Source organism: Eurytemora carolleeae, unplaced genomic scaffold, assembly GCF_000591075.1.
Source record: "Eurytemora carolleeae unplaced genomic scaffold, Eaff_2.0 scaffold447, whole genome shotgun sequence".
NCBI lineage: Eukaryota > Metazoa > Arthropoda > Copepoda > Calanoida > Temoridae > Eurytemora > Eurytemora carolleeae.
In genome coordinates, this window is record NW_019396336.1 from 166,535 (window position 1) to 186,465 (window position 19,931).

At 33.4% G+C, this 19,931-nt stretch overlaps 2 protein-coding genes across 2 annotated transcripts; both read right to left on the bottom strand.

The window, feature by feature from the left end:
* LOC111701182 (serine/threonine-protein kinase PAK 6) lies at positions 1-7,329 on the bottom strand. The gene is made up of 6 exons (XM_023472355.1): positions 7,233-7,329; positions 5,933-5,992; positions 3,923-3,969; positions 3,401-3,451; positions 2,589-2,649; positions 1-2,431 (listed from the first exon to the last, which is right to left on the bottom strand). The coding sequence occupies exons 2-6, from the start codon at positions 5,972-5,974 to the stop codon at positions 2,348-2,350; spliced, it is 285 nt and encodes a 94-aa protein (XP_023328123.1). The 5' UTR covers positions 5,975-5,992; positions 7,233-7,329; the 3' UTR covers positions 1-2,347.
* LOC111701179 (serine/threonine-protein kinase PAK 3) lies at positions 6,935-19,370 on the bottom strand. Its single transcript, XM_023472351.1, has 17 exons — positions 19,302-19,370; positions 18,816-18,887; positions 18,069-18,086; positions 17,450-17,521; positions 17,038-17,232; positions 15,582-15,628; positions 15,045-15,338; positions 13,857-14,156; positions 13,016-13,041; positions 12,908-12,970; positions 12,152-12,491; positions 11,034-11,089; positions 10,159-10,253; positions 7,997-8,052; positions 7,582-7,592; positions 7,233-7,335; positions 6,935-6,938 (listed from the first exon to the last, which is right to left on the bottom strand). The coding sequence occupies exons 1-17, from the start codon at positions 19,359-19,361 to the stop codon at positions 6,935-6,937; spliced, it is 1,812 nt and encodes a 603-aa protein (XP_023328119.1). The 5' UTR covers positions 19,362-19,370.
* Positions 19,371-19,931: the final 561 nt, after the last annotated feature.

The following is a 19,931-nucleotide window of genomic DNA, read 5'->3' on the forward strand; positions in this document are numbered from 1 at the left end:
TTATTATATTTTCAATTGCATGACAATGTTTTAAATATTATTTAAATTATTTCCGTTTTTAATTTGTTTTGTGGCGAGTTCCAGTATTACTTTAAGTGAGATATTTACAGATTAAAATATATTTATTTTTAGAAAAATTCTCAATTGTTTAGATTACAACAATGCAGTGATTATTGACATTAGATCTCCTCTTGAATTTCTAATTTTTTACTAAAATTGCGTATTTTTTTGCAATATGTTTTCTTTTCCTTACGTGTAGAGATGGGCAATAGCTAGATTCGTTTTACAGAAACGATCGTATTTCGGTTCGTTTTTGCCTTGTATTTTCTTTAGAGCAAATTTGAATTTTTAATTAAAGCAAATTTCCACAGAAAAAAAAGTTTTAAAGTGTTAGAACCTTCTCATATTGTCGTAAACCCTTTTAAACGTCTTAAACATTAATAGTTTCTGTAAAACGAATCTGGCTATTGTCCATCCCTCCTTACGAGCTATTTATAATGAGCTATTTGCATCAAAATCAAGAAACGCTTTAAAAAAAATTTTAACTTTAGAAATAATGATGTCATACAACATTAAACAATTTTATAAACCGCATCCTATTCACACAAAAACAAAAATTGACAAATAATTTATTTTTAAATTTTTAAGAAAGATTTTACCCTTGAAACATAATACTGGTAGCAAAAATGGATTTTTTGCCTATTTTTCCCATTTCCTTTCTTTCACTTTTAATTTTTTCATTATAATCTTTTTCGTCTCCGACAATGTTTACAAATAATTTACTGAATTAAATTTGTGATAAAAATGGTGAACTAACTTGAAAACTTCCATTGGAATGCAAGGTTTGATTCTTATGAAACTTGTTGCAGTTTTATAGTGAATAGACATGTTTACCACGTTTTTTAGACTTTACAAGACCAAAGATATTTACACTGTACAGGGTACAGGGTGTCCCACATAATATTGGATCGTACACAGCTCTCGATGGACATTTTTTCAACCAAAGAGAAAATTTACAACCATCGGAACATTTCAAACAAATGTTTAAAGCTAGTAAAAATAGATTAAACGCAAAAATGCAAGGTTCTTTATGTATTCCGTAAGTATTTTGGCTACAAATAATTTAGTATGTATTATATATGATCTAAAGTAAAAAACTATATCTTATTTATATATGACTAGGTCCTCGGTAAAGTCTAATGTAACCTTGCAGAATTTAAAAGCAAATCAGGAAAAACGAGAGATATTATTTATTTTTAACAAATAGCATATTTAAACATTTACACAAAATCTACTTTGAAAATTTTTTTAGTTTCAACTAAAGTTTTGGTTATAGACGTAAAAACTCTTAAATCTGAGAAAGGATACGTTATAGTAAGTAAATTGTGAGAAAGGTTAGTCAAGTCGGAATTTTTAGGCAAATTTTAAGTAAGGCTGGGTTCAGAAAAAAATGTTCCAGAAGTCGAAAAATAGATTTGGTTCAGGAAATAACGAGCCAGAAGTCTAAAGAAAGATTTGATTCAGGAATAAACGTGCCAGAAGTCTAAAGAAGGATTTGGTTAAGGAAATAATGTTTCAGAAGTCTAAAAAAGGTTTGATTCAGGAAAGAACGTTCCAGAAATCTAAAGAAAGGTTTGGTTTAGGTAAGAACGTGCCAGAAGTCTACTGTGATTGTTTAAGGAAAAAATGTTTCAGAAGTCTAAAGAAAGATTTGGATGAAAGAATGTTCCAAAAGTCTTAAAAAAGGTTTGGTCTAGGAAAAAATAAGTCTAAAGAAATATTTGGTTCAGGAAAGAATGTGCCAGAAGTCTAAAGAAGTATTTGGTTAAGGAAATAATGGTCCAGAAGTCTAAAGAAAGGGTTGGTTTAGGTAAGAACGTGCCAGAAGTCTAAAGAAGTGTTTGTTTCAGGAAATAACGAGCCAGAAGTCTAAAGAAAGATTTGGTTGAAAAAATGTTCCAGAAGTCTTAAAAAAGGTTTGGTTTAGGTAAGAACGTGCCAGAAGTCTAAATAAGTGTTTGTTTCAGGAAATAACGAGCCAGAAGTCTTAAGAAAGATTTGGTTGACCAGAAGTCTTAAAAAAGGTTTGGTTCAGGAAAAAATAAGCCTAAAGAAAGATTTAGTTCAGGAAAGAATGTGCCAGAAGTCTGAAGAAGGATTTGGTAAAGGAAATAATGTTCCAGAAATCTTAAAAAAGGTTTGGTTCAGAAAAAAACGTTCCAGAAGTCAAAAGAAATGTTTGGTTAAGGAAAGAATGTTCCAGAAGTCTAAAAGAAGGTTTGGTTCAAGAAAGAATGTTTCTGAAGTCTAAAGGAAGGTTTGGTTCAAGACAGAATGTTTCTTAAGTCTAGAGGAAGGTTTGGTTCAGGAAAGAATGTTCCAGAAGTTCTTCAGCTGTTGATCTTTTCTCCGGATCCACCTCAAGCATACACTGAAAATATAAAGGTTTCAAACAAAAAATCAAATAAATATGTAAATCGGAACGAAACTCTTCTTTGTTTAATCTTTTAATGGTATTATTATTATATTATCTACAATTTTTACCAATTTAAAATAAATTATGATTAAAACTTGGCATCCAAATATACCTCAATAAAATCTGCCAGAGATTTTGAGACTGATTTCACTGGTTTCGGGACTTGACCATCTCTATAGATTAGAATAGAAAATTATTAAAATATAAAACATTTCATCCAGAGGCTAGAAGTTGAAAGGAAAAAGTTTGTATTTAAGTCTTTTCAAAAAGACCTTTGTTTACTTTAGTACAGGGTGTCCCACGAAACATAACAGTAGCAAGACGAATTAAAAGTCGTCTTTGAACTTTGAATTTTTGAATTTATTTACGACATTCAGTTATATTCATGGGACACCCTGTAAATAAACTGTTGTTTAATATAAACAATAATTGATTTTAAACAATTTGTTGTTATCAGAAATGTCCTGAATTTGTCCCATTAACTCCAGAAAGTCTTAAATTTTACTGCAAGTTATCATCGCAAAAGGTTGTTAATTGCGGAAAGTTGTAAATCGTTAATGGCGCACCTCTTTAACAGCTAGTTAAAGACTGTAAACGTGAAAGGGATCCTCCATTGATAAAGTTGCATTGTAGTTATGAATTCCTAGCTTCCCAGCTACGGGTCTGGTGAAATAAACTACAGGATGTTCTGATTATCATGACAGAATTGAAAGATGACTTTAAGATCGCCTTTAATCAATTTTACAAAAAGTGAGACCACCTTTTGTAAAAGCCAGGACTGGGGGAAATTTGTGATAATTGTTGAAAAATCATACATGTAAGAGTGGGTATAAGAATGAGTGCCGCAAATTATTTCAAAGATCAAAGACGATCTTCAAGCTTTCTCTTTTAATTGTCAGGTTTGGTGGAAGACCTATAATATACCTGGTTTTCTTCATCGCAATTAATGGACTCACGTTAAAGTTTGGAGGTTCTCTACACAGTCAAACAAATTGAATAAAATCTCTAATTGGAATCATTAATATTAGACTTTTCATCACAAATTTTCAGCCACCCCCTCATGTCTAAACAAAGAATTTCTTGGGCTTAGGTCTTTCAACCCTCTTGGATCTAAGACTTCTCGTCTTCTATTGTTCTACAGATCTATAATCAAATTAGTGACGTAAACGGTAAAATCTCAGCAATTGACATTTTAACTTTAGTTTCCAGAAGCCGCGATCTAAAAGCAATGGCTCGGGTCGTAATTCCTTAAACCCAGATTAAAAACCCAATCTAAGACTCAACTCTGACGATATCTTTTCCTTTATCAAAGGATCAAAACGAACCATGAATTAAAAAATACCATATATTTCCTTTTTTAAAATAGATAAATAATAGTTGGAATTAATAAGAACGGGGGGGGGGATTTTAAAAATTAAATACCCCTCTGACATATTTGTTCCATTCCTGTCTATCATTTCTATAACTGTTACACCAAGTGACCAAATATCAACCTAAATTATGAAAAAAATGTATGTTTGTAGCAAATTTTGGGTAATGCGATTCTGTAAACCGGCAGTACTGTGTACATTATTAACAATCTATGTTTGGAAACTTGTAAGTAAAAACATTTTTCATTTGAACGTAGCATGATTAGCTTAATAATGTGATATGTAATGACGTACATCTTAATTGCGACTATTTTAACTGTGCTGTAATGCGTAACATGATTGCCTCAATCATGTGATATAGATAACGACGTAGGAATTATAATTGCGTCTTTTCGCTTTAACTTGTGAGATATAAACCTCTAATACATTAGCTGATATAGTAACTCCAACTTGATTGCTGTCGAGAGAGTAATTATGTTAACATTGAAACAGACGAGCTGGCATCGCACCCATTTGTTTGGCGTTAATAGATTATGAGATAGTGTCTGATAGCCACCGATAGCTCATGAGATAATCTCCGTAGTAGAAGAATTTATCTATTAATTGCTAGTGTCTGTGTTGACATTGATAGCTAATAAGATTGTGCCCAGTGGTAGTGGCGTTGAAAAAACAATTGCTAGTGTCCGTGTTGATATTGAAAGCTAAAGAGATGGGCCTAGTGGCAGTGGCGTTGATAGACTAATTGCTAGTGTCTGTATTGACATCATTAGCTAATGAGATCGTGAACAGTGATAGTGTCGTTGATAGCTGAAGAGATCATGCCTATCTGTTAGCTTTCGATAGGTTACAAGATTGTAACCAGGTTTAGACATTTGATAGTTACGGAACGGAATTATACCTGGATAGATACGAGTTCAGAGCAGTTTATAGAGTAGGGTATTTACTACATGTTGTCATTTTTTAACGTCATGTCTACTGTCATATCTGCTGTCATGTCTGCTGTCATATCTGACGTTATGTCTGCTGTCATGTTTACTGTCATATCTGCTGTCATGTCAGTTGTCATGTCTGCTGTCTTGTCTGCTGTCATGTCTGCTGTCATGTTTGATGTCATATCTGCTATCATGTCTACCGTCATGTCAGCTGTCATGTCTAATGTCATGTTTGCTGTCATATCTGCTGTCATGTCCGCCGTCTTGTCTGCTGCAAATTTCTGCTGCACATGTCTGCTGTCATGTTTGATGTCATTTCTGCTGTTATATCTGCCGTCATGTCTGATGTCATGGCTGATGTCATTTCTGATGTCGTGTCAGATGTCGTATCTCTCATGTCGTGTTTTCTGTTATGTCTGCAGTCTTGTCTGGTGTTCTTGTCTGCTGTCATGTCTGCTGTCATATTTGATGTCATATCTGCTATCATGTCTACCGTCATGTCAGCTGTCATGTCTAATGTCATGTTTGGTGTCATATCTGCTGTCATGTCCGCTGTCTTGTCTGCTGCACATGTCTGCTGTCATGTTTGATGTCATTTCTGCTGTTATATCTGCCGTCATGTCTGATGTCATGGCTGATGTCATTTCTGATGTCGTGTCAGATGTCGTATCTCTCATGTCGTGTTTTCTGTTATGTCTGCAGTCTTGTCTGGTGTCATGTCTTATTTCATGTTTGATGTCATGTCTGTTGTCATGTATATGTCCCATCTGCTGTCATGTCATGCTTTCATGCCTGCTGTCATTGTCTAGTCTTGTCTGTTCTCATGTCTTCTGTCACGTCTGCTGTCTCGTCTGCCTTTATATGGGTTGTCATGCTTTTAAAGTACAGTAGTAGGCGATTATATCAATACATTGAAGACGACATTTTTATTTAAGTTTTGATTGTTAAAAAGCTTTTTTCGATTTACAATTGCTTACAAGCTAATAATCAAAGAAAATCTTTTATTAATTAAGAGCTTTTTTGCTTCTCTTGACTTCTATGTTCATATGTGTATTCATGCTGTTTAACAGCTTGATATAAATCAAAATTTAACTCGAATAATTTGATTCTAAAAGTCGTCTTCCTATTCCAAGGTTTTCTGGTTATCACTGTACCAGAGTATCATAAGGGGCTCCTCTCAATATTTCAGGACTCATCCAATATGGAGTCCCAACCTACAGGGAAAAAACAAAATTATTATTTCGAATTAGAAATTAAAATACTAATTTTTTCTCGGATTGATTACCACCGTATCATTCATAATAATATTTTTAGGAAAAAAGTTTTTGGCACAAACTGATATTCTAATCCTGATATCTTTGCAAACCGATGTCGTAGACCTTAGATATTTCAAAACTATAAATTCTGTTAGTTCAAAAAACTTATGTTTTAAATATAAAATGTTTACACCATCAGGTTGCAAAGATGTCGGAATTTACAACCTTTTTATTTTGTAATTTATACTATACATCCCGGAAAATGTCTAAACAAAGAATTTCTTGGGCTTAGGTCTTTCAACCCTCTTGGATCTAAGACTTCTCGTCTTCTATTGTTCTACAGATCTATAATCAAATTAGTGACGTAAACGGTAAAATCTCAGCAATTGACATTTTAACTTTAGTTTCCAGAAGCCGCGATCTAAAAGCAATGGCTCGGGTCGTAATTCCTTAAACCCAGATTAAAAACCCAATCTAAGACTCAACTCTGACGACAGCTTGTGTCACGTGATTGACAGCCTCGAGATCTTCTTAGACTCGACTCAAGAAAATGAAACCTTGCCTCAAACTCTAATAATCAGACATTTGACTTTATATCAAACTAAACTTAGAGCGTTGAAAGTTTCTTCTATCTCAAAAATTTGCCGTAGTAGCGATAATATCAATACAATATAGGCGAAATTTTTATATACGTTTTCATTGTTGACAAGCTTTTTCGATTTACGAGTTTTATATAAGTTAGTAATCAAAGGAAATCTTTTTATTTGACAGCTTCTCTTGATTTCTATGTTTATGTGTATCCATGCAAAATTTAAATCGAAAGCCGTCTTCATTGTATTGATATAATCGCCTAACATTGTACATTGCAGGGAACTAGCTGTGTTGTGAGAACTTATTTTCTTAACTAAAGAATTATATCTTAATTTTTGAATTACCAATNATCCCTGTAATACCTGTGTATACTATGAGAAGGTTATGAAGGAAGTGGAGCGCTGACAGGATATCCCTGTAATACCTGTGTATACTATGAGAAGGTTATGAAGGTAGTGGAGCGCTGACAGGATACCTGTAATACCTGTACACTATGAGAAGGTTATGAAGATAGTGGAGCGCTGACAGGATATCCCCTGTAATACCTGTATATACTATAAGAAGGCTATGCAGGAAGTGGAGCGCTGACAGGATATTCCTGTTATACCTGTGTACTATAAGAAGGCTATGCAGGTAGTGCAGCGCTGACAGGATATCCCGGCAGATGTCAGCAATCTCGCCTTCATGCATGCTTCTCTTCTCAAGAATACCTAGAGAATGTAGGTAGGTATAAAGCATTATTAAACTGGTAAAATAATTTTTAAAAAACCAGGGTCAAGCTATCTTAAAAGTATAAAATACTGTACAGTGAAGATAGATAGATACAATGTAATTTTGGATAAGAACAAGAAAACAAATATAAACATGAAGTGGATTTGATAAAAAACACTATTTTGTGTTAGTTTCTCAATAAATCTAACAGTATAAAAAATGAGCTGATTTAAAAAAAAAAAAACCAACAATGTTTCTGAAAAAAAATAGATTTATATCTTAGGGAAACTTTGTCTCCTCTTGTCCCCTGTATCCCAGTCCCTTGTCCCCTGTCTAACCTGTCTCCCAGTCTTTCTTTGCCCCTGTCCCATGTCTAACCTTTCCCCCTGTCTAACCAGTCCCCCTGTCTAATCTGTCCTCCTATTTAACCTGTCCTCCTGTCTCCCTGTCCAGCCTGTCCCCCTATTTGCTTGTTGCACTGTTCCCCTGGCTAACATGTCTCCCTGTTTAACCTGTCTCTTTGTCTACCTGTCCCCCTGTATAATCTGTCCCCCTTTTCCCCTAGTAACCAGCCCCCCTGTCCTACTGTCTACGTATCTAACCTGTCTAACCTATGCCCCTGTCCCCTATCTAACCTGTCCCCCTGTCCCCCTGTCTAACCTGTGTGGATATTCTAGCATTATCATTATATCTGTATACAAGCACTCTAAACTTGTCTGAAACATATTTATTCTACAGTGAAACCCTTAATAAAGAATACATCGAAAGAATTTATCAAATGTCGTCTTGACAATTTTTCAATGTATTCGATGTATTCTTTATTAAGGGTTTCACTGTATATTTAGAAACACTGCTAAGAATGTTTTTAATCAAGATCACTAAACTCCGATTATATGCCTGTCAGGCTGTCAGATTATCTTTACCTCCAATAGAATGGAAAAATAAACAATAAGAGGAAAATCACAAAAGTGGTTTGTATAATATTTTGGAGGATGATTTCCAGATCAGGATTAGAAAAGAAGACTGGAAGCGCACTGAATTGAAAGTTTTGTTTAAAATCCATGTTTTCAATGTATCCCCGAACCCCTCCAATTATCGCGATTATTTCACGGTATGAAGTATGCAGGGGGGTTGCACAATATTAATATCTCCTAGGATGAAATGAACCAGAAAGATAACTATAATCATAACTGCAGAGATTGCATTCATAACACGGCAGGAGTCAACACACGCACACTCACCCTTTCACTCACTCAAGTTCTCAACCGCACACACCATAGTTTATTTTTAAAAAAATTAAATAAGGCGTGCCCATGTTAAATTTAAACTTTGATTTTTTTTTTACAAAATAAAAAACTTTTGGACACATATTTTTGTAATTTTGAACATCCAAAAACCTTCCCCTGGGTCCTGTGAGGCCCCACACAAAAATTAGACCCGATCGGTTAAGTCGTTTTGACGTTTATTGAATACAATCAGGACAAACAAACATCATGACAATCAAAGTATATACATATAATATATATAGTTGATGAATATGGAGGCCAAATATAAAGAAGTTTTTAAAATTGAAGGTTTAAAAATTTATGAGCTTAGAAGCTAGGCCCACACTTTATTAAGTAAACGGTCTCTTTTGATTGAATTAAGGGTGATGATTTGATTACATTAGAAGCTAGGCCCACACTTTATTAAGTAAACGATCTCTTTTGATTGAATTAAGGGTGATGATTTGATTACATTAGAAGCTAGGCCCACAATTTATTAAGTAAACGGTCTCTTTTGATTGAATTAAGGGTGATGATTTGATTACATTAGAAGCTAGGCCCACAATTTATTAAGTAAACGGTCTCTTTTGATTGAATTAAGGGTGATGATTTGATTACATTAGAAGCTAGGCCCACACTTTATTAAGTTAAACGATCTCTTTTGATTGAATTAAGGGTGATGATTTGATTACATTAGAAGGTTCAAACTCAGATTGTCTAATACATGTATCTTGTAAACCTAGTTTGAAATATCTAAGGTCTACGACATTGAGTTGAAAAGATATAGGGATTGGGAAGTCAGAGTTATCATTTTAAATTTCAAATTTGTCAAGTTCAGTGTCAAACATTATATTCCGGCTTAGAAACCTAATTGAGAGGTGAGAATATAACTAGGCAGTTGGCTTATTTGTGATCCTTAATAACAAATTTCTTACATTGAAGTTGAAACATAAACCAATCCCATAGTACAAGTACAAATATTTGAAAAATGCATGCTTGCAAACAGTGGTTAGCCTTTATATCAATACAATGAAGACGACTTTTCTGTTTAAATGTTGATTTCTAACAAGCTTTTTTCAAATTACAAGCTTACACGTAAACAAAGAGAAGCTTTTAATTGACGGCTTCCCTTTGGTTCCATGTTCATGTGTATCCAAGCTGTTTTAAAGCTTGGTATAAAATCATAGACAGAGATAGACACTCTGCCAACTCAACTCACGAAACCTCTATTCTAAGAGGAAGTGAGGTTCATACAGTATATATGCTGACGGGACTGCAGGGGTTTGTTTTAAGCTTCGATTTTGGCATATATTTATACCATATATTAAGTAGACATTTTGCCGGCGTACACATCAATACTAAATGACTTGAGAGATAGATGTATATTTTCCCCATAACATGTAAACAAATAAGAAAGGAAGCACGGGAAAAATAACTTCTATCAATATCTACTCTGTGTGTAAAATCAAAATTGAAATCGAAAGTCGTCTTCATTGTATTATTATATACAACGACGACTGTATTTGCCTAGTCCCTATGTTAAAGTGTAAAGCTTACCCATGACTGTGTTTTGAGGTTCACCTTCTTAATAGAAACCTTGCTATTATTGAGTACACGTTCACCAATGTACATTGAACCAGTGACATCTACTCCTACAATATTAAAGTTAGGAGTAGTCACAGATCAGGTAGTCATAAATGGATCATTGACGCGGACCGCCCTGCCTATCTAGCTTGAAAGAGATTTACTAAACAGTCAGCTGCATGTATGATGTAGCTGTATATTTGGAGTTAATCAATCACACATAGATTTAGGATGCTTATAAACAGTCTCATCAATTTTTAATAAACAGTCAACCTTAAAGTGTAGACCTGATCTGTGTCAAATCTGTGGTAGAAAAATACCTTTTATTGAGCGAAGTTCTTAAAGTACACTATAAAGGATATTGCAAGTGAGGTCGAAATCTTAAATTTTTTCAATAATAACTCTTTTCATTAAAGAGTTATTAAAAATAATATAATGAATTTCTTTAATGTAACCGGATATATTTGCTTTGTAATACTTCTGTGCAAAAAAAAACAAAATTAATGGAGCTAAGAGGTCACAATGTCGTGCCACTAGTGTAGCATAAGTTTGACCTTCTCATTCTGTCTAATTTACATTGAGTAAACAATTTTAAACTCCATTTAATTAAAGAAACTGTACACTTCCCTCAGATTGTAATTTTCTAATCCTAGAAATTAGAAAATAATATTTCATGCCAAGTGTTCAGTTCCTAAATGTGATTCCTTGCAAAAGTGGCAAATTAATAGATTCGTGGTCAATATATAAAATATAGATCGCCCTTTTTTGAGAAATAGCTGTCAATAAATCTGATATAAAGGAGTTTAAGGCAGCCGCCATGTTTACCCATGTATTATTCTAATTTTGACCTGTTTTGACAAGGTTTATATAGTTTTTCTCAAGGTTTCCTTCAGCTGCTATTCCCCTGAATAATAATAATTCAAATATTCATCATTCTTTAAAGGGGCTGTTAAGGTAAAATAAAGGGGAGAATACGATAAAGCATAGAAATTTAGGTTAAACTTGACCAAAATTAGTTCTGTCTGTTGTCCATGTCTCGAGGAATTTATATGAAACTGTGTCAGAGTTATACCAAAACTCTAATATACGTGATATGGTCTATGGAGCCACGTAACCAGATACTGCAGGTGATACAGATTCCAATACCATGTCACAAAAGGGATGCGTTTCCACTTTTTTGAAACGATCGTTTCGTTTTAAAAACGACGAAGAAAAAACGAAATACGTTTTTTTTTAAAAACAGTCGTTTTCAAAAACAATCGTCTTTCGTTTAGAAACGCTTTTTAAAAACAATCGTTTTTAAAAACGACCCTTCTTTAACGATTGTTAACAACGACCCTTAATTAACGATTGTTAACGGCCTTTTAAAGAGAAAATACATTTTTAGTCGGAAATTCCGAGTTCAGAAAACATTTGTCTCGATAAAAGAAAACAATTTAAGACAACATTCATAACATTATCTTTTTCAAAAGCGATCGTTTTAAAAAAAAAGTTTGATAGTTCAAAACCAGTTGTTTGTTTTTAGAAAAAAAACTATTAGCAATCCTAGTTCACATATAAATGAGTTTTCGTACAACTCGGACGCAGTTTTCTCTAAAGAAGAAACATCAGATAGAACTTATTTTGGTTGCAAACAACTCCTAAAATTTTTAGGCTTACAACTTTAACCCCCTTTTCATTTTACCTTCATTAAAAACATTTTAATTTTACAAGTTGCTCTATAATGATTTTGATATCTAGTTTCCTAATTTTAGAAACTTCAATGCAGTGTTTAAGTATAAAGAACACTTTCAGTTTCACATTGTAAACTTCTCGTAGTTTGTATTCAAAAGCAAAAATAATTAGTTTAACACTTCTTAGAAAACCTGCAAATCTCAGATTGTCTTAACTACATTTCATATATATAAAAGGGTTCGAAAGGTAAAGGTCTCTGAACTTCTAAATTCTCTACTTTTTGTAAGTTTACCTGAGGGTAGAGAGGAACAGTTTATAGTTCTCAGATAAACTTTCATTTTCTTCCTTCTTTTTCAGAGAATCTTGTGCTTCTTGTTCTTTTTGTTCTTCTTGTTTCTCTTGTTCTTCTTGTGCTTTATGTCCTTGTTCTTCTTGTACTTCTTGCTGCTCATGTTCTCCATGCTCCTCTAACTCATCAAGATTTTCATTTTCTAAAGCTTCCAGACTTTCGTAAACATCTTCCTTTTCTCGTTCTTTTTGTGTTTTTTCTTCTTGTTTGTGTTTTTCTTCTTCTTCTTCTTCTTTCTCTTCTTCTTCTTCTCCTGTTTGCTTCCTTCTGTCTTCTTTCTTCACTAAAAGATCATTAAATTAATTAAACTTTACATAGCTTATACCTGCTTAAAGGGACCGTACAGTTGTAATTAAAAGTGACCGTTCACTTAACAAATATGTGCATGCCAGATTCACAACGGTACCCTTTAAACATTTTTCTTGCTTAACAGGTGTAAGATTTGGGAAAATTTCTCTAATGTTTCTGGGGCAGAAATGCGCTAGTCACTGAACACAGAGATACCATAATTGAAAAGTATCAACTTTTAAAGACAAGAAGATGGAATCGATTGCTCATGCATCAATTGATCAGACAAAATTTGACTGTGCCGTTTTAAATAGGACATACCATGCACAAAGGAAGGGTCACTTGAAATTACATATCCGATCCCTTTAAAGTAAAATTAGGTTACAGGATGATTAAGTAATTAATTCTAACCTGGTAAACTATATGTTACGTAATTTTCATTTTGGTCCGAGTATACAAAATAAACTGGATTTTCTGAATTAATGTAAACATTATTATTATTCTATAAGTATAATTTACCGACGGAGTCTGGGAATCTGGTTCGCCTTAAAAATTTATATTTTCAGTGAAAATCAGATCTTTTCAATGTTACGGTAATCAAAATACAACTTAAAAAAATAATTTTTTAAAGGGACTGTAAGCGTAATTTCAAGTGACCCTACCAGCAAAGATAGCAATGTCCGATTTACAATTAATGGGGACCTTAAAATCTTTTCTGACTCGAAAAGTATTTTTTTTCTGTGAATTTCTCCATTGGTTCTTATAAACAAAACGTTTGCAGAGAATCCTCATATGAAAATAAATAGTTTAAATAATCATAAACAGACATTTTATAATCTAATTGATCAGCCAAAAACCTTTTAAGGTAAATCAAGTATTGCAATCTTTGCGTTTGAAATTACGCTTACAGTCCCTGTAAGGTCACCTTGATTAATGGATTTCAAACCAGTAACAAAAAATTTTGTATGACACTTACACAGGAAGAAAACTAATTTGACTTCTTTTAACAATAATGGCACTGATTGATTGCCTTAAACTTTATTTTTCTAACCCCTATATATTTTAAACTTTAGACTATAATTTTATCCATGAATACCCACTATGAAACATTAAAGAACTACGATATCAGGTTGCAAACATAACGAATGAGAAAACGTTTGAGGTATCAGAGGTCGAATTTAAAGAATTTAAACCATGTCGCTGAACTGCCGAAAACCAGTTCCAATTGAGTGTCGGCTCAAATCTCGAAACACTAAATATAATGTCAAGTAAAACCAACCATGTTTAACCCGTTCAAATTCAGACACGGCTCAAATTCTTTGAATTCGGCCTCAGACCTTTTGTTTCTACAAAGTTTGACCTGAGTTCTCCAGATGGTTTAGGTGGTCTAGGGGGCGGAGTTCTAGTGTCTCCAGTATCTCTATGTGGTGGAATTCCAGGGGGTTGAACCGGGGCTCTTGCTGATGCTACTGTAGAAGTTGAAGAGGAAGTTGAAGAAGAAGATGATTGTTTAAGGATTGATTTGACCTGGATAAGATCTGACGAGTTGGTGAGCGTAGTATTGGTTTGAGCATTGAGATCTCCGGGTTGTTGGTTGAGCAGACCAGTTGACCAGCTTGACGCTGACCACCATCCAGGAGTATAATTATTCTCAGCATATCTAAATAAAAAATAATCTGGTTAGAAGTTGTCTGGGTGCAAAAATTTGATTCGTTTTTCATGGCTCTCCTTTGACTTTACAAATATCTAGAAAGACCGACAGTATGAGATCAGGATATGTTGGCATTAATGGAAGAAAATAACTCTCCCTTAAATTTTAGTTTTGATTTTTCTTTCACTAAAGTCTAAATCTTCTGCATGAGTCAATAAAAGGGGAAACTTTTAAAAACAAATATTTTGCTAGATATTGATCTGCGTAGATTTTTGTGAAGCCACTTGTTTCTGAAACCTAAAAACTAAAATGTTTAAAATAACGGGATTTCTGGATGATTGTTTTGGAATCTGGACAGATTCTATTGAGAAATTATATCAATTCCTGGATGATGTCAATAAAATTCATCCTACAATCAAGTTTACTCTAGAACATAGTTCTCCATTTTATTGTGGTTTAAAGGATGAACATGACTGTTGGTGCCACAGAACAAAAAGTATTCCATTTCTTGACACAAAACTGTACAATGATTTTTACACATTTTTTTTATTTTTTTAATCGATTTTGATGGTTATTATATCGTTAGAACTGACGAGGGTCAACCCAGACCGAAATATATTTTCAATAAATGTGGAACTAACATCTACTTTTTTACTCTACAGAGGTTTGGTCCATCACCATCACTGAATTTTGGATCTCTAGTGCTCTATTGCTTTAAGGCTATTTAAAGAATTTCTTTTTAAAAAATCATTAAAGGTTAAAATGATGATATGACATGCACTTGTTTTTTGTTGGTGTTCCGATTCAGAATGCACAAAAGAGCCATCTTAATGGATTTAAATGCTTTTTAACGGTTGACTAGCCCTACGTAAGTAACTAACTGTTGTTAATACTTGCCTTTGTCCAATGATTTGGGTTTCATCAGGAAGCTTAATCTCTGTTTTAAAATCCTCTGGACGTAGAAGTGTTTTCTTCCCGACTTGGAGGATGGCGGTGGTGCGATTCGACTTTTGGTTCCCGACTCTTGGAATAGTAGGAAGATGCAGATTTTGTTTCCCGACTCTTGGAATAGTAGGAAGATGCAGATTTTGTGTCTCGGGAGTAGAAATGCCGGGAAATTGTAGTTTTATCTCTGGCCCGGAAATGGTTGATAGATGGAGACGATCTGTAGAAATCTTGAATTTATCTAATCTATAAATTCAAACTCATTTGGAATTCATACCATGGGATGGGTTTCATAAGCAAATAATTGCACTACTTATTTAGCAGTTTTAAGGCTAACATCTATCTGTAGAGCTTAAATCAAATGGTTATCAAGATAAAAAGTAATTTTGCTGCATTTTTTCAACAATATTGCTAACAAAAGGAAGAAAGAGGAAAAGGATTCTTTATAAAATAATTTAATAATCAACATTTTTAGAGTTGAGTTTAAACCTGGATAGAATAAGCTTCTTGTAGTATCCAATATCATTTGGCCGACCCTAAACATTAGGAGAAATTAAAGCACTGTTATTAGATCAATATTTTGGTATTTTTAATTGGCTTTTTCAAAAAGGCAAGTTTTATACTTGTCGAGATTAAATTCTGGTTTATTAAGTCTTGAATTTATCATTCTAGATTAGTACCAATAATTACGCCCCTCTGTAAAGAGGAAGTGTCAACTTAATTTCAAGTGAACCTCCATTTATAGATTGGAAAGTCCAACTCATAACCTACCCTTTAAAGCCTTGTTCAATTGAATGAGATAATCACGTATTGATCTTTTAAAGTTGATTAATTTGAATTGTGGGTTTTCTTCAACAGTATTTCTGCTACAAAACTGTGAAGGAAATCGATGGTGCCCCTCTTTAAATGAAGGGAAATTGAAATAACAACATAAGTCTCTTTGTTGTAACTCTTAAAAGTGTTGAAATTTCGGGAAATATGTAAATCCTTCCAGATTGATCTCTTCATAGAAAGCTTTTCATTATCTGTTTTCATTATCTGTTTTCATTGTCTGTTTTCATTGCCTGTTTTCATTGCCTGTTTTCATTGTCTGTTTTCATTGTCTGTTTTCATTGTCTGTTTTCATTATCTGTTTTCAATGTCTCTTTTCATTGTCTGTTTTCATTGTCTGTTTTCATTGTCTGTTTTCATTATCTGTTTTCATTGTCTGTTTTCATTGCCTGTTTTCATTGTCTATTTTCATTGTCTCTATTCATTGTCTCTTTTCATTGTCTGTTTTCATGGTCTGTTTTCATTGTCTGTTTTCATTATCTGTTTTCATTGTCTGTTTTCATTGTCTGTTTTCATTGTCTATTTTCATTGTCTGTTTTCATTGTCTATTTTCATTGTCTGTTTTCATTGTCTGTTTTCATTGTCTGTTTTCATAGTCTGTTTTCATTGTCTGTTTTCATTGTCTGTTTTCATTGCCTGTTTTCATTGTCTATTTTCATTGCATGTTTTCACTGTCTGCTTTCATTGTCTGTTTTCATTGTCTGTTTTCATTGCATGTTTTCATTGTCTGTTTTCATTGTCTGTTTTCATTGCCTGTTTTCATTGTCTGTTTTCATTGTCTGTTTTCATTATCTGTTTTCTATGTCTGTTTTCATCGTCTATTTTTATTGCCTGTTTTCATTGTCTGTTTTCATCGTCTGTTTTCATTGTCTGTTTTCATTGTCTGTTTTCATTATCTGTTTTCTCACACTAAACTAAAATAGTTTGTTAGGTCAAATAAGCCTATGATTGGTCGAGTACTGTAAAAAAATCTGGTTGTGCCATCAAGGTTGAAACTGAGTCGATATAGGATAGGGTGTCGGTCCGCCGTAGGTCGGTACAAGGGGTCCGTCCAGTTCGAATTCAAATTGTTTCTGAAGTCTATAGTCCACATTGTTCTGTTTTGATATATCACCTTGAATAATTGCTGGGCTCTCTTTAGATTAACCTCTCTTACTTCAGCAGGATCATAATCAGATACATCTGGGGTAAAATTTTCCAAACATTGCAGATTTCCTCCCATCTTCCCTTCCTCAGCTGGTGATTGGAGCATAGATACTTTACTGTTCTTATACATTCTTACGTCATCCAAACTCCGGTACTGCAGGCTCTAATAAGGGATAATAATTGTAGGATAGTAGGATAGTAGGATAGTAGGATAGTAGGATAGCAGGATAGTAGGATATAGGATAGTAGGATAGTAGGATAGTAGGATAGTAGGATAGTAGGATAGTAGGATAGTAGGATAGTAGGATAGTAGGATAGTTATAGGATAGTAGGATAGTAGGATAGTAGGATAGTAGGATAGTAGGATAGTAGGATAGTACCTGAATGTCTAAGTCTAGTCCAGGGTAGTATTTTCTAACAGGTTTATTATACATTCTTTCCTTCTCATCCTTCTACACCCAACAATATTAAACGAGAGATGATGAATTATGTAAAATTCATTTTCAATCTAACTCATGTTGCCGGGGAGCGTTTAAAGCATGAAACTATTTGTACATCAATAAAATGAAAAATAATCTTTGTTTTTTATCAGATATATTTACGCAAATAGACAAAAATAGATAAAAACACAGACTAACATAAAATTAAGATAAAAATTTTTTAAAAAGTTCTTCAGAATTTCTAAATAAAAGACTTTAAAAACAACTCGGAATGCAAAAAAAATGAGAACACACAGTGAGCACGCATGTTCAGCACTCCCTATTGATCGACGCATGATATTGTTGACATATTGAAAAATGAGTAAAATTTTGAGATTTAGACATTGTAACAAAAAAATAAATTAAGAGAACAATAATCAAGTAAATAAATTCAAAATAATTAAATTATAGTGAACCAATTCTAAAAACTTTCATATAATAAAAACATATAGACAAAAATAAATTTACGAAACTGAACAGTTGAGTTTTGAAACTTTAGAATGTTGTTTGGGTGAGATTCCTTGACAATGCAATCACTCTAAATAAGTTGATAGTTAGATGGGGGTCGGCTTTCATAATACAATGAAGCCGACTTTTCGATTTAATTTCTTATTTCCAACAAGTTTTTTTTTGTCAATTACAAGTTTACAAGTAAACAAAGAGAATCTGAAAAATTGATAGCTTCTATTTGTTTCCATGTTTATCCATGTTGTTTGTAAGCTTGATAGAAATCAAAAATTGAAAAATAAAGTCGTCTTTATTTATTGATAGAGAGGTCGACGACTGAATATAAATTGTTCGAAAAAAATTCCAAAAATTCGTTGTAATTTGGAACTATTAAAACATATGGATGTAAATGTAACGAACATTCTTTATGAAATTACAATTACAAAATGTTAGAACTTATAAAGTGAATAATTAGGTTTGTTCAGAGAGAAATATTAACATACGTAAGGTTGTCCAGTTCAAAGGCTAACCTTTGCTTGTCTGTCTGTCTGCTTGTTTGTTTGCTTATATCCAATAAATGCAAAAACGGCTGAACCGATCGGGCCCAAATTTTGTGTGGGACCACACTGAGTCACATGACCCCAGGGAAGGTTTATGAAACATGAAAATTGGAAAAGAAATTCCTGGGAAACAGTTTATTTTCGAAAATATGCCAATTCGAAAATAAAAATCCGCCAATATTTGAAAATTATTCAAAATGGCCGATTTTCAAAGCAACAGTTAAAAGCTAAACTTATTTCAAGAAAATAATAATTCCTACTTGAAGGATACTATTCCATTGTAATGGAAGTCCAGTGAGCCGGCCAACTTTACTGTCATAATCCGTGTGAACCTAAAATAAGATTCAGAAACTTACACTTTTTGCACGATACTTTTAAAATTGCAAGAGCTGAAAACTTTAGAATGGGATATCCTTAATCCCTATCGGTTAATTAATCTGGAGATTAATAGTAAGAGGAAAACAAGCAGCATTATTTAATATCGAGATTAAGAAAAAGTGTGGGTCACGCATTAATCCTGATATCCACGATTCAAAAGTTCCCAGCTTAGAACAAATTTTATTTTTAAGAAGCAAACTTAAAACTGGATCTTGGGATATAAGAAACTGCAGATAGTGTAAATATTGGGCCAGCAGAAAATGTTTTATTTGTTCTTGAATTAAGTAGATACCTTGCATAGATTAATAACAATACAGATAGAAAACTGAAAAGACGACATCTAGTGTATTGTTATTGATCTCTGATACCTTGTGTCTGAAATTTGAAGGGAAAGAAATATCCTTTTTTCTGGGTTTATGCCCAGGCATTTTTCTGTAATACAATTTTAAGGTTTTTTCTTCGGTTTTGTGAATTTAAGTAAAACACACAATTTTTCGAATATTTTTAATTTAGGAAACAAATGAAAAATTCGTTAAAAAAATAAAAAGACCATTCGAGCTTAGTAAATACTAGTTTGGGGAAGTGATATTCAAAAGAGCACAATGTTGGGGGGAGGGGGGATGATAAAGAGGGGCGATATGACACTCGCCCCCTATTCCCCCTAAACTTAAAATTAACTTAATGCACGCACAGGTTGAATTCCGATGATCAACTGAATATCTATGCGCAGACGACATTCACGGTTCAGTAAGCATACAGCTAGTGTCCCGATAAACATACAGCTGGTGTTCCAATAAACTTGACAGTATAGTTACCATTTCGAGAGAAGTTGTAAAGGATTTTTGGTTTAGTTTGATTACAGGGGTGTATTTTTTCAGACCGTTAGGTGGGCGAGCGGGGAAAATGGTCACAAAAAGGCAAATTTAAAAAAATTTTGATGCTTTCACGAAAAAATTTACTTATTTTCTCTTAAAAATAATTTAATTTCCTTAACTCCG